We start from the raw sequence: 15591 nt of genomic DNA, 5'->3' as shown, positions 1-15591 counted from the left end.
ATTACGAATTCATTGTTTAATCACAATTTGATAAGCAATTCTCCAGATTAATGCAAAAATGTAAGTGTGACATACAGAGTGGTGGACGAATGGACATAAAGACAACCCATAAGTCTCCAGAACCTGATATTATCAAAAACTTAGGCTAGTGTTAATACCAAGTATTTTGAAAATTGTACAAGCAGTTCTCCAAATATACGTAAAATCGACATGCAGGTGCACAGACAGACACCCCTGTATATTACCAGGATCTGATATTGTAAAATTAACCTAGATAATGATAATACCAAGTTTCATGACAACTGGATAAGCAGTTCTCAAAAAAAGGTGACATGCGACATACGTACGACCGCCCCACTATATACCACTCGCAGGAGATTTCATCCCAGACAGAAATAACAATTTAGTTTTCCTACTTAAGCTCACTATTGCCACTTTTTATTCCTTTGTTTGTTTATGAATGTCGTAAAGTCCAAATGTGTCTCGTCTATGACAAATTGTCCCGTTGTTACTGGGGGTAAGAAAATACTTAAATATGAAAATAGTTCATGTATTTCTATAATCTTATGCACAATTTGAATTGCCCATTGTAAAATCGTGGAAATGAATAATCATTTTTGCAAATGTTTTTAGAACTTGACTTTCATTAGAACCCTTGTCTACGGCTCGGTATGCATAACTCCCATTGCTATCAGCTACCAGGCAGTAGGGCCATCATACAAGGGGAAGATCGCTTAAGTAAAATTCTGCAGAAACATGAATTAGATACTGTACCTGGTGTTATTATTGTTGTTGTTGGTGGTGGTGGTGTTGTGGTTTCCGGTGTTGTTGCTGTTGTTGGTGTTCTGGTTTCCAGTGTTGTTGTTACTGTTACTTGAGTAGTTGTTGGAGTAATGGCAACACAACAAATTCTAATCTTATAATCATTACACAGACCATTATTTTGGTCTTTATTGTAACAAATTAAGCCTTTGTTTTTGTCACATGTCACTTTTTGCCTAGCAGAACCAGTTGTAGTAGATTGGCACTGAATATTTTCAATTCCATTAGTACATGTGGAGCTGTTTACTGGCTCATAATCCCCATCATTTTCTGAAGTTGGTTTCATCGTGTTACTCCATTCTGACCATGTCCCTGAACATAGAGGCTCTGTAAAGAAAACAAACACGTGCAGGGAGTTTTTACTGTGCTCTACTAGGTAAACTACAAAGCCAGTTTTGAGAAACTTAAAAAACAAAACATTATTTTAAAACAATTATAAACTGTATCTGGATAACAACCTTTTCTAATTGTCATGAAACTTTGAAGTAACATTCTTAGCTAAAGTTATGAAGAAAGTCGGATTCCTCTTTAATTGCACATCTGGCTCTTTCAAAAGTGGTTGGGAAGTGTGTCGTTGCAAGTTCAGGATCAGCCACTGTCTGTTAAGGTAGTGACAATCAGTGCGGACATAAACACGCCCATAGCATTCATTCTTGGGTCCCTCTCAAATAGACTGCTGTGGTTTTGAAATGTGGACGGGGGGGCTAGCTTGAGACCACCAGACCAAAAGGTTAAAAAACTTTTACTAAATGGAAATAAGTATGCCAAAAACATACTGCACATCCCCTGCCACGGCTGTGAATTCAAAATTAGAGCTATTGATATGATGAAAACGTTGATGACCATGGCATATATAAACTTTATTACAGAATAGTATAAAACAAAAATTACGAATTCATTGTTTAATCACAATTTGATAAGCAATTCTCCAGATTAATGCAAAAATGTAAGTGTGACATACAGAGTGGTGGACGAATGGACATAAAGACAATCCATAAGTCTCCAGAACCTGATATTATCAAAAACTTAGGCTAGTGTTAATACCAAGTATTTTGAAAATTGTACAAGCAGTTCTCCAAATATACGTAAAATCGACATGCAGGTGCACAGACAGACACCCCCGTATATTACCAGGATCTGATATTGTAAACTTAACCTAGATAATGATAATACCAAGTTTCATGACAACTGGATAAGCAGTTCTCAAAAAAAGGTGACATGCGACATACGTACGACCGCCCCACTATATACCACTCGCAGGAGATTTCATCCCAGACAGGAATAACAATTTAGTTTTCCTACTTAAGCTCACTATTGCCTCTTTTATTTCCTTTGTTTGTTTATGAATGTCGTAAAGTCCAAATGTGTCTCGTCTATGACAAATTGTCCCGTTGTTACTGGGGGTAAGAAAATACTTAAATATGAAAATAGTTCATGTATTTCTATAATCTTATGCACAATTTGAATTGCCCATTGTAAAATCGTGGAAATAAATAATCATTTTTGCAAATGTTTTTAGAACTTGACTTTCATTAGAACCCTTGTCTACGGCTCGGTATGCATAACTCCCATTGCTATCAGCTACCAGGCAGTAGGGCCATCATACAAGGGGAAGATCGCTTAAGTAAAATTCTGCAGAAACATGAATTAGATACTGTACCTGGTGTTATTATTGTTGTTGTTGTTGGTGGTGGTGTTGTGGTTTCCGGTGTTGTTGCTGTTGTTGGTGTGCTGGTTTCCAGTGTTGTTGTTACTGTTACTTGAGTAGTTGTTGGAGTAATGGCAACACAACAAATTCTAATCTTATAATCATTACACAGACCATTATTTTGGTCTTTATTGTAACAAATTAAGCCTTTGTTTTTGTCACATGTCACTTTTTGCCTAGCAGAACCAGTTGTAGTAGATTGGCACTGAATATTTTCAATTCCATTAGTACATGTGGAGCTGTTTACTGGCTCATAATCCCCATCATTTTCTGAAGTTGGTTTCATCGTGTTACTCCATTCTGACCATGTCCCTGAACATAGAGGCTCTGTAAAGAAAACAAACACAACGTGGGAGTTTTTACTGTGCTCTACTAGGTAAACTACAAAGCCAGTTTTGAGAAACTTAAAAAACAAAACATTATTTTAAAACAATTATAAACTGTATCTGGAGAACAACCTTTTCTAATTGTCATGAAACTTTGAAGTAACATTCTTAGCTAAAGTTATGAAGAAAGTCAGACTCCTCTTTAATTGCACATCTGGCTCTTTCAGAAGTGGTTGGGAAGTGTGTCGTTGCAAGTTCTGGATCAGCCACTGTCTGTTAAGGTAGTGACAATCAGTGCGGACAGAAACACGCCCATAGCATTCATTCTTGGGTCCCTCTCAAATAGACTGCTGTGGTTTTGAAATGTGGACAGGGGGGCTAGCTTGAGACCACCAGACCAAAAGGTTAAAAAACTTTTACTAAATGGAAATAAGTATGCCAAAAACATACTGCACATCCCCTGCCACGGCTGTGAATTCAAAATTAGAGCTATTGATATGATGAAAACGTTGATGACCATGGCATATATAAACTTTATTACAGAATAGTATAAAACAAAAATTACGAATTCATTGTTTAATCACAATTTGATAAGCAATTCTCCAGATTAATGCAAAAATGTAAGTGTGACATACAGAGTGGTGGACGAATGGACATAAAGACAACCCATAAGTCTCCAGAACCTGATATTATCAAAAACTTAGGCTAGTGTTAATACCAAGTATTTTGAAAATTGTACAAGCGGTTCTCCAAATATACGTAAAATCGACATGCAGGTGCACAGACAGACACCCCCGTATATTACCAGGATCTGATATTGTAAACTTAACCTAGATAATGATAATACCAAGTTTCATGACAACTGGATAAGCAGTTCTCAAAAAAAGGTGACATGCGACATACGTACGACCGCCCCACTATATACCACTCGCAGGAGATTTCATCCCAGACAGGAATAACAATTTACTTTTCCTACTTAAGCTCACTATTGCTTCTTTTATTTCCTTTGTTTGTTTATGAATGTCGTAAGGTCCAAATGTGTCTCGTCTATGACAAATTGTCCCGTTGTTACTGGGGGTAAGAAAATACTTAAATATGAAAATAGTTCATGTATTTCTATAATCTTATGCACAATTTGAATTGCCCATTGTAAAATCGTGGAAATAAATAATCATTTTTGCAAATGTTTTTAGAACTTGACTTTCATTAGAACCCTTGTCTACGGCTCGGTATGCATAACTCCCATTGCTATCAGCCACCAGGCAGTAGGGCCATCATACAAGGGGAAGATCGCTTAAGTAAAATTCTGCAGAAACATGAATTAGATACTGTACCTGGTGTTATTATTGTTGTTGTTGTTGGTGGTGGTGTTGTGGTTTCCGGTGTTGTTGCTGTTGTTGGTGTTCTGGTTTCCGGTGTTGTTGTTACTGTTACTTGAGTAGTTGTTGGAGTAATGGCAACACAACAAATTCTAATCTTATAATCATTACACAGACCATTATTTTGGTCTTTATTATTACAAATTAAGCCTTTGTCTTTGTCACATGTCACTTTTTGCCTAGCAGAACCAGTTGTTGTAGATTGGCACTGAATATTTTCAATTCCATTAGTACATGTGGAGCTGTTTACTGGCTCATAATCCCCATCATTTTCTGAAGTTGGTTTCATCGTGTTACTCCATTCTGACCATGTCCCTGAACATAGAGGCTCTGTAAAGAAAACAAACACAACGTGGGAGTTTTTACTGTGCTCTACTAGGTAAACTACAAAGCCAGTTTTGAGAAACTTAAAAAACAAAACATTATTTTAAAACAATTATAAACTGTATCTGGAGAACAACCTTTTCTAATTGTCATGAAACTTTGAAGTAACATTCTTAGCTAAAGTTATGAAGAAAGTCAGACTCCTCTTTAATTGCACATCTGGCTCTTTCAGAAGTGGTTGGGAAGTGTGTCGTTGCAAGTTCTGGATCAGCCACTGTCTGTTAAGGTAGTGACAATCAGTGCGGACAGAAACACGCCCATAGCATTCATTCTTGGGTCCCTCTCAAATAGACTGCTGTGGTTTTGAAATGTGGACGGGGGGGCTAGCTTGAGACCACCAGACCAAAAGCTTAAAAAACTTTTACTAAATGGAAATAAGTATGCCAAAAACATACTGCACATCCCCTGCCACGGCTGTGAATTCAAAATTAGAGCTATTGATATGATGAAAACGTTGATGACCATGGCATATATAAACTTTATTACAGAATAGTATAAAACAAAAATTACGAATTCATTGTTTAATCACAATTTGATAAGCAATTCTCCAGATTAATGCAAAAATGTAAGTGTGACATACAGAGTGGTGGACGAATGGACATAAAGACAACCCATAAGTCTCCAGAACCTGATATTATCAAAAACTTAGGCTAGTGTTAATACCAAGTATTTTGAAAATTGTACAAGCGGTTCTCCAAATATACGTAAAATCGACATGCAGGTGCACAGACAGACACCCCCGTATATTACCAGGATCTGATATTGTAAACTTAACCTAGATAATGATAATACCAAGTTTCATGACAACTGGATAAGCAGTTCTCAAAAAAAGGTGACATGCGACATACGTACGACCGCCCCACTATATACCACTCGCAGGAGATTTCATCCCAGACAGAAATAACAATTTAGTTTTCCTACTTAAGCTCACTATTGCCTCTTTTATTTCCTTTGTTTGTTTATGAATGTCGTAAAGTCCAAATGTGTCTCGTCTATGACAAATTGTCCCATTGTTACTGGGGAAAAGAAAATACTTAAATATGAAAATAGTTCATGTATCTCTATAATCTTATGCACAATTTGAATTGCCCATTGTAAAATCGTGGAAATAAATAATCATTTTTGCAAATGTTTTTAGAACTTGACTTTCATTAGAACCCTTGTCTACGGCTCGGTATGCATAACTCCCATTGCTATCAGCCACCAGGCAGTAGGGCCATCATACAAGGGGAAGATCGCTTAAGTAAAATTCTGCAGAAACATGAATTAGATACTGTACCTGGTGTTATTATTGTTGTTGTTGTTGGTGGTGGTGTTGTGGTTTCCGGTGTTGTTGCTGTTGTTGGTGTTCTGGTTTCCGGTGTTGTTGTTACTGTTACTTGAGTAGTTGTTGGAGTAATGGCAACACAACAAATTCTAATCTTATAATCATTACACAGACCATTATTTTGGTCTTTATTATTACAAATTAAGCCTTTGTCTTTGTCACATGTCACTTTTTGCCTAGCAGAACCAGTTGTTGTAGATTGGCACTGAATATTTTCAATTCCATTAGTACATGTGGAGCTGTTTACTGGCTCATAATCCCCATCATTTTCTGAAGTTGGTTTCATCGTGTTACTCCATTCTGACCATGTCCCTGAACATAGAGGCTCTGTAAAGAAAACAAACACAACGAGGGAGTTTTTACTGTGCTCTACTAGGTAAACTACAAAGCCAGTTTTGAGAAACTTAAAAAACAAAACATTATTTTAAAACAATTATAAACTGTATCTGGAGAACAACCTTTTCTAATTGTCATGAAACTTTGAAGTAACATTCTTAGCTAAAGTTATGAAGAAAGTCAGACTCCTCTTTAATTGCACATCTGGCTCTTTCAGAAGTGGTTGGGAAGTGTGTCGTTGCAAGTTTAGGATCAGCCACTGTCTGTTAAGGTAGTGACAATCAGTGCGGACAGAAACACGCCCATAGCATTCATTCTTGGGTCCCTCTCAAATAGACTGCTGTGGTTTTGAAATGTGGACGGGGGGGCTAGCTTGAGACCACCAGACCAAAAGGTTAAAAAACTTTTACTAAATGGAAATAAGTATGCCAAAAACATACTGCACATCCCCTGCCACGGCTGTGAATTCAAAATTAGAGCTATTGATATGATGAAAACGTTGATGACCATGGCATATATAAACTTTATTACAGAATAGTATAAAACAAAAATTACGAATTCATTGTTTAATCACAATTTGATAAGCAATTCTCCAGATTAATGCAAAAATGTAAGTGTGACATACAGAGTGGTGGACGAATGGACATAAAGACAACCCATAAGTCTCCAGAACCTGATATTATCAAAAACTTAGGCTAGTGTTAATACCAAGTATTTTGAAAATTGTACAAGCGGTTCTCCAAATATACGTAAAATCGACATGCAGGTGCACAGACAGACACCCCCGTATATTACCAGGATCTGATATTGTAAACTTAACCTAGATAATGATAATACCAAGTTTCATGACAACTGGATAAGCAGTTCTCAAAAAAAGGTGACATGCGACATACGTACGACCGCCCCACTATATACCACTCGCAGGAGATTTCATCCCAGACAGGAATAACAATATAGTTTTCCTACTTAAGCTCACTATTGCCTCTTTTATTTCCTTTGTTTGTTTATGAATGTCGTAAAGTCCAAATGTGTCTCGTCTATGACAAATTGTCCCGTTGTTACTGGGGGTAAGAAAATACTTAAATATGAAAATAGTTCATGTATTTCTATAATCTTATGCACAATTTGAATTGCCCATTGTAAAATCGTGGAAATAAATAATCATTTTTGCAAATGTTTTTAGAACTTGACTTTCATTAGAACCCTTGTCTACGGCTCGGTATGCATAACTCCCATTGCTATCAGCCACCAGGCAGTAGGGCCATCATACAAGGGGAAGATCGCTTAAGTAAAATTCTGCAGAAACATGAATTAGATACTGTACCTGGTGTTACTATTGTTGTTGTTGGTGGTGGTGGTGTTGTGGTTTCCGGTGTTGTTGCTGTTGTTGGTGTTCTGGTTTCCGGTGTTGTTGTTACTGTTACTTGAGTAGTTGTTGGAGTAATGGCAACACAACAAATTCTAATCTTATAATCATTACACAGACCATTATTTTGGTCTTTATTATTACAAATTAAGCCTTTGTCTTTGTCACATGTCACTTTTTGCCTAGCAGAACCAGTTGTAGTAGATTGGCACTGAATATTTTCAATTCCATTAGTACATGTGGAGCTGTTTACTGGCTCATAATCCCCATCATTTTCTGAAGTTGGTTTCATCGTGTTACTCCATTCTGACCATGTCCCTGAACATAGAGGCTCTGTAAAGAAAACAAACACAACGAGGGAGTTTTTACTGTGCTCTACTAGGTAAACTACAAAGCCAGTTTTGAGAAACTTAAAAAACAAAACATTATTTTAAAACAATTATAAACTGTATCTGGAGAACAACCTTTTCTAATTGTCATGAAACTTTGAAGTAACATTCTTAGCTAAAGTTATGAAGAAAGTCAGACTCCTCTTTAATTGCACATCTGGCTCTTTCAGAAGTGGTTGGGAAGTGTGTCGTTGCAAGTTCTGGATCAGCCACTGTCTGTTAAGGTAGTGACAATCAGTGCGGACATAAACACCCCCATAGCATTCATTCTTGGGTCCCTCTCAAGACTGCTGTGGTTTTGAAATGTGGACGGGGGGGCTAGCTTGAGACCACCAGACCAAAAGGTTAAAAAACTTTTACTAAATGGAAATAAGTATGCCAAAAACATACTGCACATCCCCTGCCACGGCTGTGAATTCAAAATTAGAGCTATTGATATGATGAAAACTAAATAAACTTTATTACAGAATAGTATAAAACAAAAATTACGAATTCATTGTTTAATCACAATTTGATAAGCAATTCTCCAGATTAATGCAAAAATGTAAGTGTGACATACAGACTGGTGGACGAATGGACATAAAGACAACCCATAAGTCTCCAGAACCTGATATTATCAAAAACTTAGGCTAGTGTTAATACCAAGTATTTTGAAAATTGTACAAGCGGTTCTCCAAATATACGTAAAATCGACATGCAGGTGCACAGACAGACACCCCCGTATATTACCAGGATCTGATATTGTAAACTTAACCTAGATAATGATAATACCAAGTTTCATGACAACTGGATAAGCAGTTCTCAAAAAAAGGTGACATGCGACATACGTACGACCGCCCCACTATATACCACTCGCAGGAGATTTCATCCCAGACAGGAATAACAATTTAGTTTTCCTACTTAAGCTCACTATTGCCTCTTTTATTTCCTTTGTTTGTTTATGAATGTCGTAAAGTCCAAATGTGTCTCGTCTATGACAAATTGTCCCGTTGTTACTGGGGGTAAGAAAATACTTAAATATGAAAATAGTTCATGTATTTCTATAATCTTATGCACAATTTGAATTGCCCATTGTAAAATCGTGGAAATAAATAATCATTTTTGCAAATGTTTTTAGAACTTGACTTTCATTAGAACCCTTGTCTACGGCTCGGTATGCATAACTCCCATTGCTATCAGCTACCAGGCAGTAGGGCCATCATACAAGGGGAAGATCGCTTAAGTAAAATTCTGAAGAAACATGAATTAGATACTGTACCTGGTGTTATTATTGTTGTTGTTGGTGGTGGTGGTGTTGTGGTTTCCGGTGTTGTTGCTGTTGTTGGTGTTCTGGTTTCCGGTGTTGTTGTTACTGTTACTTGAGTAGTTGTTGGAGTAATGGCAACACAACAAATTCTAATCTTATAATCATTACACAGACCATTATTTTGGTCTTTATTATAACAAATTAAGCCTTTGTTTTTGTCACATGTCACTTTTTGCCTAGCAGAACCAGTTGTAGTAGATTGGCACTGAATATTTTCAATTCCATTAGTACATGTGGAGCTGTTTACTGGCTCATAATCCCCATCATTTTCTGAAGTTGGTTTCATCGTGTTACTCCATTCTGACCATGTCCCTGAACATAGAGGCTCTGTAAAGAAAACAAACACAACGAGGGAGTTTTTACTGTGCTCTACTAGGTAAACTACAAAGCCAGTTTTGAGAAACTTAAAAAACAAAACATTATTTTAAAACAATTATAAACTGTATCTGGAGAACAACCTTTTCTAATTGTCATGAAACTTTGAAGTAACATTCTTAGCTAAAGTTATGAAGAAAGTCAGACTCCTCTTTAATTGCACATCTGGCTCTTTCAGAAGTGGTTGGGAAGTGTGTCGTTGCAAGTTTTGGATCAGCCACTGTCTGTTAAGGTAGTGACAATCAGTGCGGACATAAACACCCCCATAGCATTCATTCTTGGGTCCCTCTCAAATAGACTGCTGTGGTTTTGAAATGTGGACGGGGGGGCTAGCTTGAGACCACCAGACCAAAAGGTTAAAAAACTTTTACTAAATGGAAATAAGTATGCCAAAAACATACTGCACATCCCCTGCCACGGCTGTGAATTCAAAATTAGAGCTATTGATATGATGAAAACTAAATAAACTTTATTACAGAATAGTATAAAACAAAAATTACGAATTCATTGTTTAATCACAATTTGATAAGCAATTCTCCAGATTAATGCAAAAATGTAAGTGTGACATACAGAGTGGTGGACGAATGGACATAAAGACAACCCATAAGTCTCCAGAACCTGATATTATCAAAAACTTAGGCTAGTGTTAATACCAAGTATTTTGAAAATTGTTCAAGCGGTTCTCCAAATATACGTAAAATCGACATGCAGGTGCACAGACAGACACCCCCGTATATTACCAGGATCTGATATTGTAAACTTAACCTAGATAATGATAATACCAAGTTTCATGACAACTGGATAAGCAGTTCTCTAAAAAAGGTGACATGCGACATACGTACGACCGCCCCACTATATACCACTCGCAGGAGATTTCATCCCAGACAGGAATAACAATTTACTTTTCCTACTTAAGCTCACTATTGCTTCTTTTATTTCCTTTGTTTGTTTATGAATGTCGTAAGGTCCAAATGTGTCTCGTCTATGACAAATTGTCCCGTTGTTACTGGGGGTAAGAAAATACTTAAATATGAAAATAGTTCATGTATTTCTATAATCTTATGCACAATTTGAATTGCCCATTGTAAAATCGTGGAAATAAATAATCATTTTTGCAAATGTTTTTAGAACTTGACTTTCATTAGAACCCTTGTCTACGGCTCGGTATGCATAACTCCCATTGCTATCAGCTACCAGGCAGTAGGGCCATCATACAAGGGGAAGATCGCTTAAGTAAAATTCTGCAGAAACATGAATTAGATACTGTACCTGGTGTTATTATTGTTGTTGTTGGTGGTGGTGGTGTTGTGGTTTCCGGTGTTGTTGCTGTTGTTGGTGTTCTGGTTTCCGGTGTTGTTGTTACTGTTACTTGAGTAGTTGTTGGAGTAATGGCAACACAACAAATTCTAATCTTATAATCATTACACAGACCATTATTTTGGTCTTTATTATTACAAATTAAGCCTTTGTCTTTGTCACATGTCACTTTTTGCCTAGCAGAACCAGTTGTAGTAGATTGGCACTGAATATTTTCAATTCCATTAGTACATGTGGAGCTGTTTACTGGCTCATAATCCCCATCATTTTCTGAAGTTGGTTTCATCGTGTTACTCCATTCTGACCATGTCCCTGAACATAGAGGCTCTGTAAAGAAAACAAACACAACGAGGGAGTTTTTACTGTGCTCTACTAGGTAAACTACAAAGCCAGTTTTGAGAAACTTAAAAAACAAAACATTATTTTAAAACAATTATAAACTGTATCTGGAGAACAACCTTTTCTAATTGTCATGAAACTTTGAAGTAACATTCTTAGCTAAAGTTATGAAGAAAGTCGGACTCCTCTTTAATTGCACATCTGGCTCTTTCAGAAGTGGTTGGGAAGTGTGTCGTTGCAAGTTTAGGATCAGCCACTGTCTGTTAAGGTAGTGACAATCAGTGCGGACATAAACACCCCCATAGCATTCATTCTTGGGTCCCTCTCAAGACTGCTGTGGTTTTGAAATGTGGACGGGGGGGCTAGCTTGAGACCGCCAGACCAAAAGGTTAAAAAACTTTTACTAAATGGAAATAAGTATGCCAAAAACATACTGCACATCCCCTGCCACGGCTGTGAATTCAAAATTAGAGCTATTGATATGATGAAAACTAAATAAACTTTATTACAGAATAGTATAAAACAAAAATTACGAATTCATTGTTTAATCACAATTTGATAAGCAATTCTCCAGATTAATGCAAAAATGTAAGTGTGACATACAGAGTGGTGGACGAATGGACATAAAGACAACCCATAAGTCTCCAGAACCTGATATTATCAAAAACTTAGGCTAGTGTTAATACCAAGTATTTTGAAAATTGTACAAGCGGTTCTCCAAATATACGTAAAATCGACATGCAGGTGCACAGACAGACACCCCCGTATATTACCAGGATCTGATATTGTAAACTTAACCTAGATAATGATAATACCAAGTTTCATGACAACTGGATAAGCAGTTCTCAAAAAAAGGTGACATGCGACATACGTACGACCGCCCCACTATATACCACTCGCAGGAGATTTCATCCCAGACAGGAATAACAATATAGTTTTCCTACTTAAGCTCACTATTGCCTCTTTTATTTCCTTTGTTTGTTTATGAATGTCGTAAAGTCCAAATGTGTCTCGTCTATGACAAATTGTCCCGTTGTTACTGGGGGTAAGAAAATACTTAAATATGAAAATAGTTCATGTATTTCTATAATCTTATGCACAATTTGAATTGCCCATTGTAAAATCGTGGAAATAAATAATCATTTTTGCAAATGTTTTTAGAACTTGACTTTCATTAGAACCCTTGTCTACGGCTCGGTATGCATAACTCCCATTGCTATCAGCCACCAGGCAGTAGGGCCATCATACAAGGGGAAGATCGCTTAAGTAAAATTCTGCAGAAACATGAATTAGATACTGTACCTGGTGTTATTATTGTTGTTGTTGGTGGTGGTGGTGTTGTGGTTTCCGGTGTTGTTGCTGTTGTTGGTGTTCTGGTTTCCGGTGTTGTTGTTACTGTTACTTGAGTAGTTGTTGGAGTAATGGCAACACAACAAATTCTAATCTTATAATCATTACACAGACCATTATTTTGGTCTTTATTATAACAAATTAAGCCTTTGTTTTTGTCACATGTCACTTTTTGCCTAGCAGAACCAGTTGTAGTAGATTGGCACTGAATATTTTCAATTCCATTAGTACATGTGGAGCTGTTTACTGGCTCATAATCCCCATCATTTTCTGAAGTTGGTTTCATCGTGTTACTCCATTCTGACCATGTCCCTGAACATAGAGGCTCTGTAAAGAAAACAAACACAACGAGGGAGTTTTTACTGTGCTCTGCTAGGTAAACTACAAAGCCAGTTTTGAGAAACTTAAAAAACAAAACATTATTTTAAAACAATTATAAACTGTATCTGGAGAACAACCTTTTCTAATTGTCATGAAACTTTGAAGTAACATTCTTAGCTAAAGTTATGAAGAAAGTCAGACTCCTCTTTAATTGCACATCTGGCTCTTTCAAAAGTGGTTGGGAAGTGTGTCGTTGCAAGTTTAGGATCAGCCACTGTCTGTTAAGGTAGTGACAATCAGTGCGGACATAAACACCCCCAGAGCATTCATTCTTGGGTCCCTCTCAAATAGACTGCTGTGGTTTTGAAATGTGGACGGGGGGGCTAGCTTGAGACCACCAGACCAAAAGGTTAAAAAACTTTTACTAAATGGAAATAAGTATGCCAAAAACATACTGCACATCCCCTGCCACGGCTGTGAATTCAAAATTAGAGCTATTGATATGATGAAAACTAAATAAACTTTATTACAGAATAGTATAAAACAAAAATTACGAATTCATTGTTTAATCACAATTTGATAAGCAATTCTCCAGATTAATGCAAAAATGTAAGTGTGACATACAGAGTGGTGGACGAATGGACATAAAGACAACCCATAAGTCTCCAGAACCTGATATTATCAAAAACTTAGGCTAGTGTTAATACCAAGTATTTTGAAAATTGTACAAGCGGTTCTCCAAATATACGTAAAATCGACATGCAGGTGCACAGACAGACACCCCCGTATATTACCAGGATCTGATATTGTAAACTTAACCTAGATAATGATAATACCAAGTTTCATGACAACTGGATAAGCAGTTCTCAAAAAAAGGTGACATGCGACATACGTACGACCGCCCCACTATATACCACTCGCAGGAGATTTCATCCCAGACAGAAATAACAATTTAGTTTTCCTACTTAAGCTCACTATTGCCTCTTTTATTTCCTTTGTTTGTTTATGAATGTCGTAAAGTCCAAATGTGTCTCGTCTATGACAAATTGTCCCGTTGTTACTGGGGGTAAGAAAATACTTAAATATGAAAATAGTTCATGTATTTCTATAATCTTATGCACAATTTGAATTGCCCATTGTAAAATCGTGGAAATAAATAATCATTTTTGCAAATGTTTTTAGAACTTGACTTTCATTAGAACCCTTGTCTACGGCTCGGTATGCATAACTCCCATTGCTATCAGCCACCAGGCAGTAGGGCCATCATACAAGGGGAAGATCGCTTAAGTAAAATTCTGCAGAAACATGAATTAGATACTGTACCTGGTGTTACTATTGTTGTTGTTGGTGGTGGTGGTGTTGTGGTTTCCGGTGTTGTTGCTGTTGTTGGTGTTCTGGTTTCCGGTGTTGTTGTTACTGTTACTTGAGTAGTTGTTGGAGTAATGGCAACACAACAAATTCTAATCTTATAATCATTACACAGACCATTATTTTGGTCTTTATTATAACAAATTAAGCCTTTGTTTTTGTCACATGTCACTTTTTGCCTAGCAGAACCAGTTGTAGTAGATTGGCACTGAATATTTTCAATTCCATTAGTACATGTGGAGCTGTTTACTGGCTCATAATCCCCATCATTTTCTGAAGTTGGTTTCATCGTGTTACTCCATTCTGACCATGTCCCTGAACATAGAGGCTCTGTAAAGAAAACAAACACAACGAGGGAGTTTTTACTGTGCTCTACTAGGTAAACTACAAAGCCAGTTTTGAGAAACTTAAAAAACAAAACATTATTTTAAAACAATTATAAACTGTATCTGGAGAACAACCTTTTCTAATTGTCATGAAACTTTGAAGTAACATTCTTAGCTAAAGTTATGAAGAAAGTCGGACTCCTCTTTAATTGCACATCTGGCTCTTTCAAAAGTGGTTGGGAAGTGTGTCGTTGCAAGTTTAGGATCAGCCACTGTCTGTTAAGGTAGTGACAATCAGTGCGGACATAAACACCCCCATAGCATTCATTCTTGGGTCCCTCTCAAATAGACTGCTGTGGTTTTGAAATGTGGACGGGGGGGCTAGCTTGAGACCACCAGACCAAAAGGTTAAAAAACTTTTACTAAATGGAAATAAGTATGCCAAAAACATACTGCACATCCCCTGCCACGGCTGTGAATTCAAAATTAGAGCTACTGATATGATGAAAACTAAATAAACTTTATTACAGAATAGTATAAAACAAAAATTACGAATTCATTGTTTAATCACAATTTGATAAGCAATTCTCCAGATTAATGCAAAAATGTAAGTGTGACATACAGAGTGGTGGACGAATGGACATAAAGACAACCCATAAGTCTCCAGAACCTGATATTATCAAAAACTTAGGCTAGTGTTAATACCAAGTATTTTGAAAACTGTACAAGCGGTTCTCCAAATATACGTAAAATCGACATGCAGGTGCACAGACAGACACCCCCGTATATTACCAGGATCTGATATTGTAAACTTAACCTAGATAATGATAATACCAAGTTTCATGACAACTG

At 36.9% G+C, this 15591-nt stretch overlaps 1 protein-coding gene across 1 annotated transcript in view; it reads right to left on the bottom strand.

Moving 5' to 3' along the window:
- The window catches only part of LOC121319770 (mucin-2-like), a 37174-nt gene that overhangs the window by 16015 nt on the left and 5568 nt on the right, over positions 1-15591 (bottom strand). The window contains exons 6-14 of the mRNA XM_041257582.1: positions 14369-14743; positions 12677-13051; positions 10988-11362; positions 9296-9670; positions 7607-7981; positions 5899-6273; positions 4191-4565; positions 2483-2857; positions 775-1149 (exon numbers count right to left, since the gene is read on the bottom strand). Coding sequence (XP_041113516.1) covers positions 775-1149; positions 2483-2857; positions 4191-4565; positions 5899-6273; positions 7607-7981; positions 9296-9670; positions 10988-11362; positions 12677-13051; positions 14369-14743 — 3375 coding nt within the window. The remainder of the gene's footprint in view (positions 1-774; positions 1150-2482; positions 2858-4190; positions 4566-5898; positions 6274-7606; positions 7982-9295; positions 9671-10987; positions 11363-12676; positions 13052-14368; positions 14744-15591) is intronic.

The sequence above is a fragment of the Polyodon spathula genome, chromosome 8 (genome assembly GCF_017654505.1).
Source record: "Polyodon spathula isolate WHYD16114869_AA chromosome 8, ASM1765450v1, whole genome shotgun sequence".
NCBI lineage: Eukaryota > Metazoa > Chordata > Actinopteri > Acipenseriformes > Polyodontidae > Polyodon > Polyodon spathula.
Note: the sequence above shows the minus strand (reverse complement) of the source record. Positions and strands in the feature narration are given on the sequence as shown.